The following is a 19,903-nucleotide window of genomic DNA, read 5'->3' as shown; positions in this document are numbered from 1 at the left end:
GATGATCTGCTGCTATAAAAACCCATACAAAGAAAGGCAGCCACAACTGAGATTATCTCTATTAATGCTTAAATTAAATGGCATGGAAGTTGAGGTTCAGATAAACATGGGAATTTAACAAAATTCCTTTTTAAAAACATTCAGCCAAATATCAATACTCCATGTATCCATGTCATATTGTTGCGGTTTCACTTCAATTTCACAAAAAGCTTACATTTTCAATATATGATTTTACTGACAGGAAAAGAAATCACTAAGAATCATAAAATCTCACTGGTTTGAAGACAAACTTGTAACTTACTAAAAAAAGGAAACAAAATTAAGACTAGTATTGTGGTCATTGCTGAGGAAGGCAAACTGAAATAGGCCACTTTTATCAGATACCAACAGCATTCTTCAAAGGAAATCAACTGTGGCTTTGGGCAACCCTCCACAGCAAACAAAGCTTCCTTCTCCAGGAAGGACACACCTAAAGCATTCTGCAGTATGGAAATTTTCCTATTAACAAAACACCTGTGTGGTTATAATTTCATTTCAGGCATTCAGCTCAAATTAGTGGTGAAATTACCTCAATAACTGGTGAAGTTACCAATTTCCTATTGAAATTATTCTGATTTTGCTATTATTTTCCCTGGCCTGTATATAACTCAAAATATTAGACTGGGTCTTCTATTTGTATTGCATATAACTGAACAACCAAAACCAAACATAGGAAATTGCCCAGTTCCAAAAATATATATATATATTAATGCATAACTTCAAAACAGTTACCTTGCATAAAAATCTCCTGAACCTTTTGTTCCTTTACCCAGACTTTCACTTCTTCCTGAAGTTGCGGGTTGTCCCTGAGAACTGGGTTTAGGCTGTCTATGTCGTCCTAGAATTATAGATTAAAAGAAAGGTCCATGTTACACTGTCCTAACATTAATGTTACCAACATTCCCTCCTGAACGTTCTAAGGACTGAAGAAAATTCCTTGATCTAAACGTATACAAAAACGCAAATTCAGAAGTTATAGTTCATTAGCAGTAACATAACAACGGAGCCTAAGAAATTAATCCATGATAAGACAAAAATGTCTTAAGACAAAATTTGAAATTTACTCATTTCAAACTGTTTTGTTTGAACTGTTTGTTTTCTAACTGAAAGCCTTATACAAGTTTTCCAACTGCAAGCCTTATACAAATCACCTTTTAAAGGGTTTCACTGTTAGAAGCAATATACAAACCAAATAGCTTCAGGTCATCTAAGGCTGGTAGCAAACAAATCAAGTTGATTATTTTAGTGACAATACATATATACACAGATGAGTTACCCTCTCCCCATAATACCTAAAACATTAGTTTTAAACTACAAGTCATTATCCACTGTCTTTTGATTTAAATTGATTTGATTTAAATGTCATCAAATTCAGTTCTACTCAAACTCATCTGACCAGTAACTTCACTGCTAAAAGTTTTATTTTTTCAAGCCAGTGTCAAAGCATCCAGGCAATTTAAATTACATTATTGATGGTATTATCCTCATAACAGGGTGGATCTAGACACAGAAACAACCGGTTCTCTCTCCTTGGAGATGTGAATCACACAGTCACATGGTTTCCCACAATCTGTTGGTCCCCCGCTGGACTCTCTGACATTCTGTTCTCTCTCAAAGCACCTCTGCTGCTCCTGCATTTGAGATCAGCGGCAGGAGCCCTAGAGTAGAGCTGGGAAGAACAACAAAGCAGCACTGTCAATTTGGCGGCCCTTTCAAAAGTGGACTAGCAGATCATGGAAACCAGTGAACAGAAAGGAGCTACATGAAGGCAATTTTATCTGGTGAATAAAAATAATTTGGCAATACAGAACAGCCAAAGAGCGGCTGAAGAGTACAAAGAATCCCTAAATCAAGCAGGTCATACTTCATTCTTTTCTAAAGTTTATCCAAGTAAAGCACTTTCCTTCTCATCTCATCACTGCTTTAAGGAACTACTCTATTCTTGGAATAATATTGCGGTAAACACTCTATTTCGTTTATACTTAAGTGAACACTAACAAACAGAAGTAAAGGCCTTTAAACTTATCAACTATGTTCTCCTTGTAAAATATAAAGAAATGCTGCTTTATAGTAGAAGGAAATACTAGAGTGGAAAAGTTGTTAGCAGGAGTGGAAAAAGTAGTTAAAATCTGTCATTTTGGGCGGGGGGGGGGGGGGGGCGGGGAGGCGGGAAAGGCCCATGCATTCATGCCTTCCTTTTTGTAAAGAAACTTCCTAGCAATCCCTTTTCTCCACTCCACTTTAATAATACACTGCACACTTAGTTAATCTCATTATTTGAGTAACAGAAAATACATGGTCAGACTCTAACCCTCTTGATGCACACCAGGTGACAGTCTAGTCTATGACAGACAAAACACAGGAAACTTTCTATTTCCCAAGGAAAACCATTACCATTTCCAGACAGTTCTGACAGATGCCAAGTTGTTTTAAAATCTTTCTCACTTTAACTTCCATACACAGGTCCAAGCTTAACTCCTTGGAGTCAAACACAAGCCTAATCACTTTCCTAACCTGACAGTCCTTCAAACATTTGAATTCTGGTTTTATGTTTCCACAACCTGAGTCTTCTCTAGTCTCAACACCCACCTTTATCACAGTTGTTCTTCTTACTCTTATTCTAGACATTTAACTGGCTCAAAGAAGATGGGTACTTGTCTAGAAAAGTACAATCTACAATCACATGGGTGTCACAAGCTTACTTAGATCAAATTTACTATAGTGTATTGCTCCCAAGCCTTTATATTCGGGGTGGGCGTGGGGAGGAGTAAAAGCAGCACTGCCAATACGTTGTAGACAAGTACAAGTATGATTTATAAAACCAGTTCCCTGTATTGAAATTTTATAACTAAAGCTATTGAGATGTAAAATTTGCTCAACATTTATATTTTATTTATTCAACAGGTGAAAATAATGAGCTACATTTCCAAGATCATTAGACAAGTATCTTCTCACCAATGACCCGCTCATTTCTAGGGAAAAAAAGCATACCATTGGGCTTCCCTGGTGGCGCAGTGGTTGGGGTCTGCCTGCCAATGCGGGGGACACGGGTTCGAGCCCTGGTCTGGGAGGATCCCGCATGCCGCGGAGCAACGGCGCCCGTGAGCCACGATTGCTGAGCCTGAGCGTCTGCAGCCTGTGCTCCGCAGCCAGAGAGGCCGCGATATTGAGAGGCCCGCGCACCGCGATGAAGAGTGGCCCCCACTTGCCGCAACTGGAGAAAGCCCTCACACAGAAACGAAGACCCAACACAGCCATAAATAAATAAATAAATAAATAAATAAATAAATAAATTTAAATTTAAAAAAAAAAGCATACCATTAAAAGCTGATAATATCAGTCTACTCACTGAAATAACCTTACGTAAGTTCAAATTTCTATGTATCAATTTCCTCATCTATACAGCAGGGTTAATAATATCTCTTTTCATATTAATGAGTATGTTTTTATAATAAGATTTTAAAAAATTTACAGAAACTAGTCTTCTTAACACATTCAATTCTAAATTAACCATGGTACTAAATGACATACATTACACGAAATTAATTAAAACCCATGAAAATTATCCCAATACAATGCCTGATTATGATAATCATATTGTTGCTGAAGTCTTCCTCTACATATAGTGCTTCGTAAGTTAGATGTATTTCTGCTGAGTTGTGGTCATCATTCCCATTTTAAAGAGGCTCACAAAAGGCTAAACGATCAAATCTTGTAAGAGTTGTTAGCAGGTAGCCAAATGAGGTTTTTCCCCCTATTTATTTACCTGAATAATGTTGTGAAAGTGTACAAAATCAGATACAAGGCTATAAGGCAGACTCACAGAGAAGAGCATCTGTTAATTAAAAACTAGTTATGAATGCTTACTATCTTTCACAGAATGCAACTAACAAACAACTTAAACTATGCCTTGAGCTTGTATGAGATTAAAAACAATTTACCTGCACCGTACTTTTCATTAACTGTAGTATAATCCCCCCCAATTTCATATTGTATAACTAAAATTATATGTATTCATTAATCCCCCCCCCCCAAATCACTCATGTAGTGAAGGAATAAGCACTCTCTGTGAATCTTCTCTTCTCCATAAACTCCATCCAATGTATTAATTACACTGCTAGTTATAACCTCCAGCAAATGACTAATGGGGAAAAAATCAGTTCAGCAAGATCTGTTGTACGAGAAACATAGAAAACATGGAAAAGTGCTAAAGAATGCCTTAAGTGAAGTTCTGGACTATATTTATTGTTCACTTTTGTGCTGTGCTTTTCCTCCTTTTGCAAAGACAAAGATTAGCTTTAATTGAACATTAGTGGCACCTTAATGTAAATAATAATAAAGAAAATTAGCTAACATGATTGTGCATTTACTATGACAGCTATCACTTTGGGTGCTTTCCGTACTATCAGTTTTTGTAAAGCTGAGATTATTATACCCCTTTTACATGCTATACACACAGAGAGGTCCATGGTTAAAGTCAGGATGTGATGGAGAGACCTAGCATTTGAATCTAGTTCTGCGACTCTAACGTTCAGTCTCTTTTCATCTATTCTCTGCTTCTCTTGAACTAGTACAATGAAGAGGCATAAATAATAGACTATTTACTGTCATTGCCTTTCAAAATTTGACACATTTCTTTACGTTATATGGAAGAGGTGAAAGGTAACATTATCTTAAGTCAGAATGGGTCAAAAGACATTAACATTAGGTGGAAGTTATCGTTCTACAACCTCACATTGGCTATGTGAAATTCCGCATATCGAAATAGTCTAACACTCATCAAACAGAAAAGACTTAGGATGTTAAACTCATGCAATCTTATAATCAGAAAGCATAAAAGAGAAGACAAATCACTTTGGCAACGTGACTTAGTCATGACCTACAAATTCCCAAATGCTGTGTTTCTAGGTTAAACACCACCCTGAATTAAAAACTGATCATCTCATCATCTGAGATGATCAAAATACAGACTCTTTCTCGTATGTACAGAAGAATATGATGAAATCAGAAAGCAGCATTCCTCAAAATATCAATATAAAAGTTAAACTCAGGTTGGAATGTGTACTGTGACAGTAAGATTACTGTACTAGCCTAATTTTCAAGCGATTCTCTACTTCATCCCAGTTCAAAGGGAAACCGTAACAAGTACAATAACATAAAAAATAAGATCTTAGTACTAAAATATTCAGATGTGCCTGACTAGGTTTAATAAATAGCAATATTATTACAGCGCTCAAAGTGTATGTAACACATTTTCTAAGATAATAAAGAACAATCTGTCTTACCATAAACAAGTGCTCCTTACTATTTCAACAAATATTTTCTTTGTTACACATCCTCCGGATTTACATACTGACTGACTGAAGAGCCAGCAGAGGCATGAAATAGGTAATAATATACCAGTTGTTAGTTTCTATCAAGATGACTGAGTTGAGTGGCTTAATAATTTTAAGAGATTTGCTCTAAAGTCTTAACTGATGACTTTTATTTTAAGATACAAGAAATATAAAACTGGAGCAGTTTCTCTCCCTTTGGACAATATCTGATGGAGAATGACCTAATGCCTGCTTTCAAACTGATACTGAGTATGTCTTAGAATTTTTTTCCTCCTGCAATAAAGCCCTTGACCTCTGTGGTGACAATTTAAATGCAATTATATTACATAACCCCCCCTATAAAAATCACAGTTGATTGTATTTTTATAAGAGTTATCATAAAAGAAACTATCTGTATCTTGAAATGTCAGGTTGGGTGACTGAACATGCTTTGCCACACCACTCTGGCACAGTCATAATTTAAATTCATGCTTCAGCAAAACTACAAATGACTGCCTGTCCTTAAATCCCTGGGGTTGCTAGCCAACAGTGAAAAACATGAATGTTAGGTCCATATAGGTCAAGAGTGACGCCAATTGCTATTATGCCAATTCTTGTATAACTTATAAAAGAACCCACTTTGTTAATAAGGCTTTACTAAGATAGGAAACTTATTAAGTCTGAGAGTTACCACAGAGGTCTTCAAAAAGCACAGTTGTCTAAACCATCTGCAGTTTAATTAAATGCAGCTACCACTGAGGGCTTCCATATATTTTCAAGATTTAAAGCAAGAGTTGGCAAACTTTTCCTCTAAAAGGCCAAAGAGTAAAAACATTAGGCTTTGCAGGTCATAACATCTCTGTCACAACGGCTCAACTCTGCTACTGTAGTGCCAAAAGCAGCCAAATAATACCATAAACAATATATAAATGAATGGGCATGGCTGTGTTCCAATAAAGTTTATTTTTGGCATTATATGAAATCTGAATTTCACAGATTGTTTAGGTGTCATGACATTATTCTTCTTTTGAGTTTTTTTCAACTGTTTAAAAATGTAAAAGGCCTTATAAAAAATGGGAGGCGGGTTTGATTTGGCCTGTGGTCACTGCCTACCCATGATTTGAAAGAACAAATAAAATACTAGTACAAAGCAAGATCAAAACCTTCTAATCAATGCAATGCAATTCACTGGCAAATTGACTGCAAACTCTATTTCCATAAACGGCTGCATATTCATAAGCATAGGAAAATACACCAATTACCAAATCTTTTCCATTATTAGAGAAAAAATATTTTAAGATAAATCATTTTTTAAGGCTTTCACAGGCTTTCATTTTTTAAGGCTTTTCATCAATTTCCCTGATACATTCCTGTACCATGTTTAGCTCTCCAAATATAATAATGACTTGATTTTAGTGTAGAAAAATTACCCACTTTGAAAGATAAGATTTACTCCTTTGGGTCAATGAGAATTATACTCATATACAGAGGTTGGTACTATCCACTTCTCTGGACTCCACAGTAGGATAAAAATAGGAACATGCATTGAAAAAGAAATTTTCTAAAGACAATGTTCCAGCATTAATCCTATGGTTCTTATATCTGAAGTTAAGACTGAAAACTGAGTGTTTTCTCCATGATAAGGTAATTTAACATCATCTCATTTATACTATATAGCTCCTAAGGAAAACAGATATTCATTTAAAAAGCAAACAAACAAAACAAACAAACAAACAAAAAACAGGGGAGGGGAGGATCCAAACAGGGAGACAAATACAGAGTAATTTCTTTGCTTCTCTACTTCCTCCAAGGGCTGACCTTGTGACACTCTGAAAAAGAAACCGATTAGTGTTGAAGAGGAAGAAAACGCACCACCACATCCTGCCACAAAATCGTCTCCAAATATTACTGGGAGAAATGATCAATATATTTCAAATATTTTACCTGATATTCTCTATTACATAACATTAATGCTATGTTGTCTCTAAATGTTCCTAACATAATCCTAAATCTTGTACTGTCAATTTTGGTGACTTGATTCTTCACAACACATTATACAATAAAACCTAAAAATTTCCAGATTTTTCATTATTGCTAAAATTTTAAGTTTTAGGTAGAATTTTAAATTATTATAATTTATTTAGGATCTGATTCCCTGTATATAAACCAAACATCAATATTTTAGAGTTAAGAGTACTGGACACTTTTATATTTATCCACACTAAACTAAAACTCTGGAGGAAACAAAAAAGCTCTGTCTCACCAGTCTTCAAGAACCACCAAATTTAAATGTATTCCAGTTTTTCTGTTAATCAGATTGGAAAAGTTAGAAAATTTATGACATCATTCATGGGAGAGGAAAAAACCTTTTCTGAAAGGCAGTTTGACTATACATCCTATTCCTTTAAACAATGAATGTTTCTGCAACTCATTTTAGCTCACAAGAACTTGCAGAAAATATGTGAATGATATCAGTGTAACACAGAAGTACTGTTGGTTCATATACCATTTATTTATTTTTGCACTACCTAGTATGAGCAGCTGAATACTAAGTATAAAAATAAAGCTGAACACAGCACTAGACATGATAGCCATCCATTCCACTTTATTCTTTGTTTAGTGTAACTGCATGCTGACTTAGAAGTTCATATTGATTAGACTGCCCCAATTTTCATTTATTTTGCTTTTGACTCCATAATCTAGCAATCTCAAGTCTTCCTTACATATTCTTAATATGAAGCAAACGCCCTCCTTCCTCTTAAAGATAAAGTACTATATTTGCCTAACTTTATTTATTAGAAATGTCTTTTTAAAGTCTACTATTTTTATAGGATTATTACTGTTTGTGGTAGTACTCTCATTAAAATTTTGCATAAGCTTTGAACAATCTACTCCAAAGCTATTTTTCTCAAAATCTTTCTCATTGTACATTAGGTTTTTCATAGTTTTAATATCTTAAAATACATACTCTTCTACCCAACATTGAACTTTTGAGTAATCTAAGGAAATAAATGAATAACAAAACAAATTAATGCATGTACAAGAAAGGTCTCTCTGTTTTAAAATAGAAAAAAGTTTTTTTAGTTGATCATATACTCATACAATAGACTACAACAGTAGGTAAAATGATTATGTAAGCACAAATTTAGTGACACAGAAAGAAGCTAATGACACAGAAACAGAAAAGATTAATTTTAAAACTTCTCCACATATGTAATCTTTTTAAAGACAAACATATGACAATTTTGTACATAATTAAAAGCAAGAGATAATTAAGTCCTGTGTATATATAATTTCATAATTCCTGGTTGATTTTGGTTAATTCAATGAGTGGTATCCTCCCGTTTCAACATAGCTTAAATATATCCTAAATTGACTGTATATGATTAATGAAACGAATCTATTTTCAGCCTTTAAAAAGTATCCATTTAATAAGCATATTTACTTGACAGTGTAAACAAAAAAACTTAAACTTTAATCGACAGAAGAGGTTAACACTTCACAAATGTTAACCTCATCTAATCCTAACAAACCCTTTGCTAGTCTGATATTATTCTCTCCATATTATAGATGAAGAAACAGTCAAAGATTAAGTAATTTGACCCCAAATCACATGGCTGGAAGGTAAATTACCAAGGGTCTGCATAATGTCAAAGCCCTCCCCACAAAACCTTTTTCCAACCCATGCACTGGCAGAATTAAAAATCTGAATACTCTCTACTGGGTTTTCAATATTTTACTTATGATATTAGTGACATGACCACAGAAAGTGAAAGGAAACCCAATTAACCAAATTATTTTATTGTTAAATATAGAAAATGATGTTTGCTAAGATAAAGTCAGTTCACAGGAATATAATATTCCAAAATTTGGAATGGATATCATAAACAACAAAAACTCTATAATTTATCAGATATAAGTAACTTATCAGATCTCAGATGGGATTTTGGAATGGGATATACTATATTAACATAAACATCCTATTACATCAATTCATAAGAAAGCGACTACTTATGTTGCATTATTTTTATTTGTTCAGTTATACCAAGGTTAAAGAAAAAGCTAACTAGATTACTTTTACTATATTAATTAAAAACAACAACCATTTGGGTTTCTCTGCTAATTTCCCAACTGAATGAAAATGACCTTTTAAAAATATTCTCCTGAATACACTTAATGCAGACTTGTAATATTTCTGCATTTTAAACTACAACTTGCTAAGTGTCCTTGCCTCTCAGAATTACCACAGAGCAAAAATCAGAACAACAATTAAGTAAAACTTTTAAAACCACTTGAAGGGAAATGTGTTTCCTTCTAAAGCCACATGTTAATATTCTTCGTGGTATCTTTAATAATAGTTTTGAACTTTTCATGGCAGTTCAAAAGTCTGGAAGGCAATTTTTCTTTCAAGCTATTTAAAAGCATGGTTTTTACACAGTTGAGTCATCATGAGTTCAACCTATTGAGTCACCTGCTTACAGCATCTGCCAACCACAATTTACTAACTGCAGTTTCCTCAAACTTACAAACTGAACAAACTCAGGAAGGCCTGGGAACTGTTAATGTTTTCCAAAGGAGCAACTGAAAATATTCTTTCAGAACAGCCCAAGTTTAAGAAAATAAAACAACAAAAAAGCAACTTCCTTGCTCTTGATGAGCCCTCCACCTATGGCAGTCTCACCCTACCTTGTGAAGAGGGAGAGAAGGAGCTCAACCTAAGAAGAAAATAAAATTATATGCTTGCATAATATTTTTTTGGAAAGTAATCTACTAAAAGTAATTCCTAGTCAACGACTATTCTGATCATGCAGAGTGAACATTTATTTTTAAAATATAAAATGCAAAAGATATAATTTCAAAATTAATACCATGCCATACACGTTCTGGGGCTGATTTTCACTATTTCCAATATACTGCTATGGAAATGATAAACCTATAAACTTGAGAACTATAATACCATACTTTTCTCACAAAGAATTAATACAATCTAGTCCAAGTTGAAATAATCAGCAAGTCCTGTAACTTGACAGACTTGGATCTTCCAAGTGACTTAGTCTTTTATCATATGACCCCAAGTTAAGTATCTGTTCCTCTCATTGAGTCTAGAGCAAATGCAAATACATGACAAATGTGTTAAGTTATTCAGAGAAAAGGAGGGAGTTAAAACTACAACTCAAAGTATCAAAATACAAGAACATCTTAATTACCTAGGGCTGTTAAGGAAGATAGTACGCATAATGTACTTTACCAAGATTTCCAATCACTGCTTTGCTATTCCTAAAAGGGTAAGTTTAACTTACTTAGAAAATCTAATTAGAAAAAAAGAGAACATATACTGAATGAGACATGCCAAATGCTTATTACAGTTTATATCCAAAAGAGGGCAAGTTTTTAAAAATAACTTACAGAAATAAGAAAATTTATCAAAATCCTACTAATTCTGAAAATATTTCTAGAGTTCCTTCATTAAAGAACATATTAAACACAATTGTAGCTTTTTGTCAATACTCACAGGTATCATTATTGATTACTATGTTATGATATAGTCATAATTATCGATTGATATAAAGGATAATTGCCTCTACACCAAACCGCCCCAGAAAGACAAAATTTGAGTTGTAACTACCTTTTAGTTTCTTTTGTAACCTCTTGTGCTATCAAGCTCCCAATCTACCATCATCATACTTTTTAAAATTCTGATTTTGACCTTTCATTTGCTATGGTAGAGGAAACCAGATTAGATAATTTGTTGGAATTATGTTTGAAACAGTCTGTAAGTGTGGGACTAAGAGCTGCTCCTTTGAGTTAAACATATTAGAAATATATTTCATTCAACAAGATTTTTGAATACCAAGTATAAAATTACTATGCTAGGAGACTGGCAATACATATAAGAGTTTCTGCCCTTGAGGATCTTATAGCCTGTAGGAACAGGGACTAATACACAAATCACTGCAATACAGATTAAACAGAGTTTTACATATAATACAGAGGTGAGAAAAAGAAGGTGGGGAAAGATAATCTAGTTAGGTATATCAGGAAAGGTATCACAGAAAAGGATATCTGAGTTGGGACTTGAGGAAATCATGGGTACCTAGATTCTTGAGTTGAAACTTCAAAAACTCAAGGGCACCTACCAGGCTATGGTAGAGCAGAAAAGAAGGGCTTTTAAGACAGGGTGAAATGCATGTGCAGACATAGACATAGATGGATGGAACAGTATGGCCTATGTGGAGAACTCTAAGTACAATGACATAGATTGAATGAGGACAAGGGAATAGGTGAGCAGAAAGACCCTACTTAGAGAGCTCTCTAATAGTCTAGCCAAATGAGGATGGAAGCTTTACAATAGAGATGAGGAGGATGGGATGGACATATGCAACGTTAAGGTATTTTTGGAGGTCAGCAAGGGCAAGAGAGGAACCTAAAACACTCCCGGATGTTGATTTGAGTAACAAAACGGGGTAGATACAGTTACACCATTAGCCAGGATACAGAATGATTAGGAAGAAAGACAAGGTTTGAGTGCTGAAACTTTAACACAGTCGGCGGTAGAAAATACGGGTTTCACCTTCTCAATGACATCCACAGGGACCACAATACTCTAGCCTGCCTCTCCCTTCTCCATGCCTAATTGCTCTTACTTTGCTTTACTTTTCCTTTTGGCCTAGCAGTAATTAAACCATCTATCATACTGTACCACTTACTTATTACTATATTTATTATCTACTGTGCCTTTTCTAGAATTTAAGCTCCAAGGGGACACGAATTTTCGTCTAAACAACGCCAGGCACATAGAAGATGCTAAATAAAGATGTTAAATGAATGACAGTGTAGCAAGGAAGTCTGGACTAGAGTTACAGATTCAGAAGACAGGATTTTTAAATGATAGTGAAAGCAACTGGAAATATGACACTGCTTAGGATGAGTAGTGAAAAGAGAAGACACCAAAAAGGAAGACTGTGGAAAACCACCCACCATTAAAACTGCAGAAACCTTTTCAGGGAAACCTGAAAAGAGATATCACAGAAGCAGTTAAGAATAAAAGAATACCCAAGACAGTGATCCTCAGTGTTAAATGCAATGGTCCAGTAGGATAGGAATGGGGACTGGAATAATATGTTTGATATTTAAGAGATTATTAGTGATCTTAACAACACTAACATTAGTTTTGTGGAAGTGGAACTGAATTTTTAAATTTACTTTTGCTTGGGACTTCCCTGCCAGTCTAATGGTGAAGACTCCACGCTCCCAATGCAGGGGCCACGGGGGTTCGATCCCCCGGGGGGGGGGGGAGGAGGGGGAGGGGGGGAGAGAGAGAGAGAGAGAGGGAAAGAGGGAGAGGAATAAATAAATGAATAAATTAATTAATTAATTAACTTTTGCTTAATTTAAATTTAAATAGCCACATATGACTAGTAGCCACCAATAATGGGCAGCACATTTTCATGGGGTAAAAGTGGAGAAAATAAATAGGACTATTCCAAGATAAGAAATTAAAAGGCAGACGTGACAGAAAGACAAAGTCATAAGAGAGTTAAGATGGTGGTTAAGAACGACTGAAATAATGTATCACAGGAGAGATATCTTGGCTGGAAATAAAATGAGAGAAAACTAGGAGAATGTAGGAAATTCACCAATTATGTGACCACTGCCAATTATGTGACCACTGGTGAGGTGGTAAGGTCTGTGAATGACATCTATTTTGTGCTGAAGGTTTAAAAAACAATCACTTTGAATAGGCTTCTTGAAGCTACACGTATCATGAACTGAGATTTACCCAACCAGACCTATTTATTTTCTGAACTCCTATCATATTTATTCTACTTATCACAAAAATTTTATAGGGTACAAAGTTTTTTCCTACACATTATCTCATAGACAATGGCAACACTATCATGAAACAGGTATTACATAGCTAACTTTAAAGATGAAAAAATAAAAAATTGTTAAGTGCTTATATGCCTTGCTTAATATTTCAGACAGTAAGCAGCAGAGTTGGGATCTGAGTCCAAGTTGGCCTGTTCTACTACCAAATTCTGATTATTTTAATAGATGTAAACTTTTGCCTCCCTTCAAAGAGCCAAAATTCCCTGAGAATATAAATTTTACATATGTGTACTTACGTATATGACTAGATACCTTAAAACAGAATCTCAATAAATTTGGCAACTTATTCTTTAAACTGTTGTGTGCTGATTTTCATTCTTCTCTCTATATTTTTTCATTTGATTAATTTGTAAACTATTTTTGATTTTAATAATATTTGCACTAATCAGACACTGTTAAGTCCTTAGAGTTTGGGGCAAAAGGCAGAGCTACCAAGCTGTGCCATCATTCAAACTGAACTCATAAAAAATTTAAGTACAAAGGTGTATTTATACCTATAATGTGGAACAAGACAGAATGGGAAAGAGATACCTTGTAGTGCTCAAGATCAATAAAAACTAATTAGTAGTTCAGCCTGCTCCTTTACAGTGCTGGTAGGGAACATCATTAATTAACTACACACCCTTGGCCAGAACAGGGCATCACAATACTTTGCAACATTAACAACATGCCAGTTAGACGCTTCCAACTGATACAAGTGTGCCTAACTGATATAACATAAATGCAATAAACTTTAAGAAAATTTCTCAACAATGGGCTTTGTTAGGCGTTGGAATGAATTGTTAATATATGATGGAACTTAATTCCTTGAAAATAGGAGTGAATGTGGGAGAAACAAGATAAAACCTCATCCTTCTGAGGTCCTTCAGATACTGCATTTTTGGAAGACCACATACTGTATAATGTCTTAAAGGCCTTTAAGCTTGAAGACTCTACATGAGGAGGTCTTATATATCCAGGCCTTACTCATCCACATTATACAGAATTTTCTATTTCCCCAAATGGCTACTCTATAAATGGCAGAGGGGAGAAGGGTTATTAACGGGAAACAATAGCATGTCATTTCTATGTAGAGTACCTGACTTCCAGGCAAAGACCATCTACAGAAGCACTGGATAAACATAATTTTTAAATGCCTTATTATTTTACATACTTATAGATTTGTAATATATAGGTATCCCTATATAAGTATAAATACAATGGAAAGATATTAACCATTTAAAATTAATAACCTTTATCAAATAACTAGGTCTAAAGATCTCCGAGAATGTGTGAGTGATACAAGAATTTGGTCTGGAATGAGACTGAATTGGTAGAGGATTATGATTAGCCAGGACAAAAACCTCACAGTATCAAGACTCAAGAGGAGGCAGAGCTTTGTAACACTGAGAAAGGAATGATGCTTCTTCACCTTTAGGGTGCTCAGAGAATCTGGCAGTCCACTGCTTGCTGACCACTTCTAAGTTGACTTGACAAGATTGCTTTGAAGGGTTCCACTTTTCTAGGTGTCTTAATTTATATTCCAATAGCTCTAAATAAAGTGGCGGAGGGCACTGGAACTCTGTGGAGATGTTTTTTCCCATTAACATAATAACTAGGAAGAGGTGCTAAAGGCATTTAACTGTTGGAAAGCCAGAAATGCCTACCATCCTACAATTCACTATAAAACAAAGAACCAAATATCAATAGTACCTGTGACCGTTAATTTTACTTATCAATTTGGGTAGACTATGGTGCCCAGTTGTTTGGTCAAACATCAGTCTAGATGTTGCTGTGAAGGTATTTTTCAATCAGAAGAAGACTTTGAGTAAAGCAGATTACCCTCCACAGTGTGCATGGGCTTCATTCTATCAGTTGAAGGCCTTAAGAAAAAAGAATGAGGTCCTCCAAAGAGGAAAGCATTCTGCCTTCAGAGTCAACATCAACTCCTGCCAGAATTTCCACTGTGGGTGTGTCCTGTGTATTTCAGAATCCCTAGCCCCCACAAGTGCATGAGTCAATTCCTTAAAACTCCTCCCCCATCCCCTTTCTCTCTACACACATACTTGTATAACACACATACCCTATGGTTTTGTTTCCCTGGAGAATCCTAATACAGTACCCTATTGTGAAACATTATTAGCTTTCCTTATCTCTTTCCCATCTTCTAAACCCTTGCCTTCTAAGAAAAAGTAAAACCAAAAAAAGAGAAACAGGCAAAATGCTGGTATTACTACATCAGTTGATTCCACAGTACAGAACACTATAAACATACCTCTACTTTAGAACTTTTAGCACGTTGCCATAATTATATTTAAATCTCTCCCCCTGGCCTGAAAGAGAACCAAGTATTTTATCTGTCTTTAAATCCCCAGTAGCTAGCAAAGTAACTGGCACAAATCAGTAAATGAATGACTGTATGTTACATTTCAACAATCACTGATCTTTTTCCCTTGCATCTTAAAAACATAGCTTCTCTAAAAGGCAGGTCTATGCCTAATAATTTAATGACAGGAATTATACTCCAAACACTGACAAGTGCTTCAGAAAATGTCAACAGTTAAGCAGAACAGTATACTTCAAAATGATTTATCTTTAGGGTTAACCATCATTTGGACAAATTATGCAGTTGTAGAAAAGTGGAAAAAACAGATACCTCAAGTAATCAAAATAGACATATACATAAATAAATAAATTTTAGAGTAAATGGTCAACTGATTTCCAACGAGGGTGACAAGACTATTCAATGAGGAAAGGACAAATGGGGCTGGGAAACTTGGATATCCACAAACAAAAGAATTAAATTGGATTTTTACCTTATACTATCTAAAACATTAATTTAAAATGGGTCAACGGGGCTTCCCTGGTGGCGCAGTGGTTGAGAATCTGCCTGCCAATGCAGGGGACACGGGTTCAAGCCCTGGTCTGGGAAGATCCCATATGCCGCGGAGCAGCTAGGCCCGTGAGCCACAATTACTGAGCCTGCGCGTCTGGAGCTTGTGCTCCGCAACAAGAGAGGCCGTGACAGTGAGAGGCCCGCGCACTGCGATGAAGAGTGGCCCCCGCTTGCCACAACTAGAGAAAGCCCTCGCACAGAAACGAAGACCCAACACAGCCAAAAATAAATAAATAAATAAATAAATAAATATTTTTTAAAAAGGGTCAATGACTTAAACGTAAGAATTAAAACTACAAAACTCTTAGGGGACATTTTTCATGATGTTGGAGTTGGTAATAATTTCTCAGATATGATACTAAAAGCATAGGCAATGAATAGCTACTATTAAGGAAATGAAAAATAACAAGTGTTCTCACAGATATAGAGAAATTGGAATCCTGTTGGTGGGGATGTAAAATGGTTCAGAGCCTGTGGAAAACTGTTTGGCTGTTCCTCAAAAAGTAAAACATACATTTCCATATGCTCTAGCAATCCCATTCTTAGGTATATACCCATAAGAAGTGAAAGGTGGGACTCAAACATTTGTACACCATTGTTCACAGCAGCATTATTCACAACAGTTAAGAGGTGGAAATGACCCAAATGTCCATCAACATATGAATGGATAAACAAAATGTGGCAAATACATACAATGGAATATTATTCAGCCATAAAAAGGAATGAACTGCTGACACATGCTACACAGGTGACTCTTGAAGGCATTCTATTAAGTGAAACAAGTCAGTCACAAAAAGGACAAATATTGTAGGATTCCATTTATATGAGGTATTTAGAATAGGCAAAGAAAGTATAGACCAAGAACAGAGAAGTTACCAGGGGCTGGGAAGAATAGGATACCGGGAAATGGGGTGTTATTGTTTAATGAATGAAGAGTTTCTATTTGGGATGATGAAAAAGTTCTGAAAATGGACAGTGGTGATGGCTGTACAACACTGTGAATGTACTTAATGCCACTGAATTGTACACTTAAATGGTTAAAATGGTTTTACTGTTACCTTCTTTTAAACAAATGCCCGTTATTCCTCTACTCCAAATGGACAATGAGGGTTGAAGTCAATCACGTGGTTGACTCAACTAAAAAACTGTTAAAATGTCTCTGACTAGTCACCATTCTACCTTCACAGGAAAGGTAGGTATGGTTAGCGTTTATGCAAGTGGACCATCCAACACCCATTCTGCTTATTCACTGCATCTCATGCACTTAACCAGTCCTGCTGTCTTAGTGGCTTAGCTAATTTATATTCATCCTGAGACAACTTAGAGGGTCACCTATTCTAAGGACAGGGGCATCCTCTATTTTTCCCACAACCAGGGTAGATTCCTTATACCTCTCTGGTGTCCGCTACTTACTATCTTTTGCCTATATTTACATTTGTATTTTTCCATGTGCGTCCACCATTAGATTATAAACTCTCTGAGGGCAGTGTATTTGTATGCTTGAATACAACACAGCAGGCCCTCAAACATGAATAAAGAGCCCCCAAACGTTATTTTATTGACTAAGGGCTAGCGCTGTTTTGCCTTTAGTCTGAAGCCTAGAAAGACTTGGATTTTAGAGACGGTCCTTTTAACAAGAGGCTAAAACGGCTTTGTTTTAAAGTATTGCTTTTCAATTTTAACTTTGAACAAATCTTTGAGCAAAACAGAGAAAACTAGGCAGCTGAGAAAAGTGGGAGAGGGCAAAACATCTTAATCTGTTTGGATTCTTGCCTAGGGAACAAGTGAGTCTGAAAATGATGCACAGATTTGGGGTACAGCTTGATGCCAGTATTTGAAAAGTCTAGGGAGATTGTGCAGGCAATAAAATTAAGGAAAAATTTAATCTTATATTTAGGAAAGATGTCAACCCTAAGAAAAATAACAAAGTGCCAAACAAAAGAATGATGTGCAAATAAGAGATGTTTCCTGTTTGACAGCTCACAAAGGCAGGGTGGCATAGTAGAAAAAACATCTTGGAATCTAAAGTTTTTGGTTCAAGTTCTGTTTAGGCTACCACTAGCTGTGTGAATCTAGATGCCAAATCACAACTTCCCTAAACCTCGCTTTCTTTGCCTGTAAAAATTGCTATCACATATTCTCTCCCTTCCTCATATTTCTTTCTTCTTCTCTTTTCAGCCTTTCATCCTCCTACACTCCCACCCCTAATTTACCAAGAAACACAAATATTAGACTTAAAAGGTCCTGCGAAGGAGGAGGAGCTGGTGGGCGCACTGACACTGACACACAAAAGTCACATGGAAACTAGTATTATGAGAAGCAAAACCTATGATTAAGCAGAAGAAACCTGTCTGCAGAAAGAAGACTGAGGAACGGGGGGGAGAAGAAATATGTAACTTGAGTTCCTGACCTTCTAGTTCCTAATTCCATTCCAAGTAAGGTTCAGCTGTACTTTTCTGCAGTGGATGTCCATGACATTTCCTGTTGTATCTTTTTAATAGGCCCACCACCCCCTTTTAAAAATTAAATCTAGTTTAAATGGGTTTCCATTTCTGCCACCTAGTCATTGTAAGTTAGACTTCTCAAAGACTTGTGTGAATTAAATAAATTCATATATGTACCCTGAAAGCATTATATGTAATTAAGATAATAATATAATCTGTTTTCCTCATAAGGTAAACATAAGAATTAACTAAAATAATGCACATGGAAATATTTTGGAAAATGTTGAACCTTATAAATGTAAAATATTAACAGCACACTGAGAAATAAAATTTTGATTTTGGGGTTTTTAAATAAAATGGCCGTGCTTTAGTAAGAATTCCCGGTTGGGCAAAAGGAATAAGTAAATAGTATCAAGCTATTTTGATTGGCAGAAAGAAATTGGCAGAAATCTTTCTCAATGATAACTAAGTGATGGCTTAGAATCTTTGGAATCTGATGTCTACAAGCATAATTTCACATACTTTAAATTCATAACAGCAGCCACAAAAAATTAAAAAGAGACTGCCAGATTTTTCAGCATATGATCATAGCAGATTTGTGACCAGGAGAGAACTATCGCAGACTGTGACTTATAAATGTTTTTAATCTGAATATTGCAGAACAGCTCACACGTGGGCCAAATTGCAGTCAAAATAACATGTTCCTGAACTTCATGAATATATTTTCAACACACCAAGTTTTGCAACCAATTTTTACAAATGAAGAACTCCCTTTTTAATAGCAGCAGACAATACACATCGGCATACCTGATTTGTGGGACCTTAAGCACGTTTCACAACTTTTTTTGAAATTATGGCAATAAAGAATCATGCAGGCAGGTGGGAGATAAAAGTATTTAAACAGAATGCAGAGCAAAATTACTGAATATTAAAACATGATGTACCAATTTAAAATTTTTAAAAAGCCTACTTAAATAAGGAAGTAACAACGATTCTGTTTTAGCTTCTGGTTCTGCTTTTCTTGTAGTCCATTCTACTTTCTAGGCTTCAGCTTGGCTCCACTACTGCAAGCTGTCACTTTTGACTAGAAATGGAATAAAGCCAAGTACTACACAATAGCAGCTTCCTGCTCTGGCCTCATCTCCTAGACCACCCCCCAGGCCAATGCCTGCCCACAGATGCTGATCCTACCAAGCCAATATTCCACCAGCAATCAGTTCACAGCTATGGCTATGATCCTGTATTTTTTATACTCTTGGCACAGTGTATATCCTACAATCTCACAGTTCTCATTTTTACTGACATTATGGCAACAAGGCACCTCTAATTTCAATCAAATG

At 35.6% G+C, this 19,903-nt stretch overlaps 1 protein-coding gene across 11 annotated transcripts in view; it reads right to left on the bottom strand.

The window, feature by feature from the left end:
• The window catches only part of JMJD1C (jumonji domain containing 1C), a 315,132-nt gene that overhangs the window by 44,647 nt on the left and 250,582 nt on the right, over positions 1-19,903 (bottom strand). For 8 of the 11 annotated variants that reach the window (XM_082425493.1, XM_082425496.1, XM_082425492.1 and 5 more), the window contains one exon: positions 772-877. The exons of 2 other annotated variants lie outside the window; for them this stretch is intronic. In XM_082425493.1, coding sequence (XP_082281619.1) covers positions 772-778 — 7 coding nt within the window. In that variant the 5' untranslated portion in view covers positions 779-877. Of the gene's footprint in view, positions 1-771; positions 878-1,504; positions 1,709-19,903 lie in introns of all 11 variants that reach the window. One more of the 11 variants, XM_082425494.1, reaches the window with a different exon arrangement.

Source organism: Balaenoptera physalus (assembly GCF_965194825.1).
Source record: "Balaenoptera physalus genome assembly, chromosome: 14".
Classification (NCBI taxonomy): Eukaryota; Metazoa; Chordata; class Mammalia; order Artiodactyla; family Balaenopteridae; genus Balaenoptera; species Balaenoptera physalus.
Note: the sequence above shows the minus strand (reverse complement) of the source record. Positions and strands in the feature narration are given on the sequence as shown.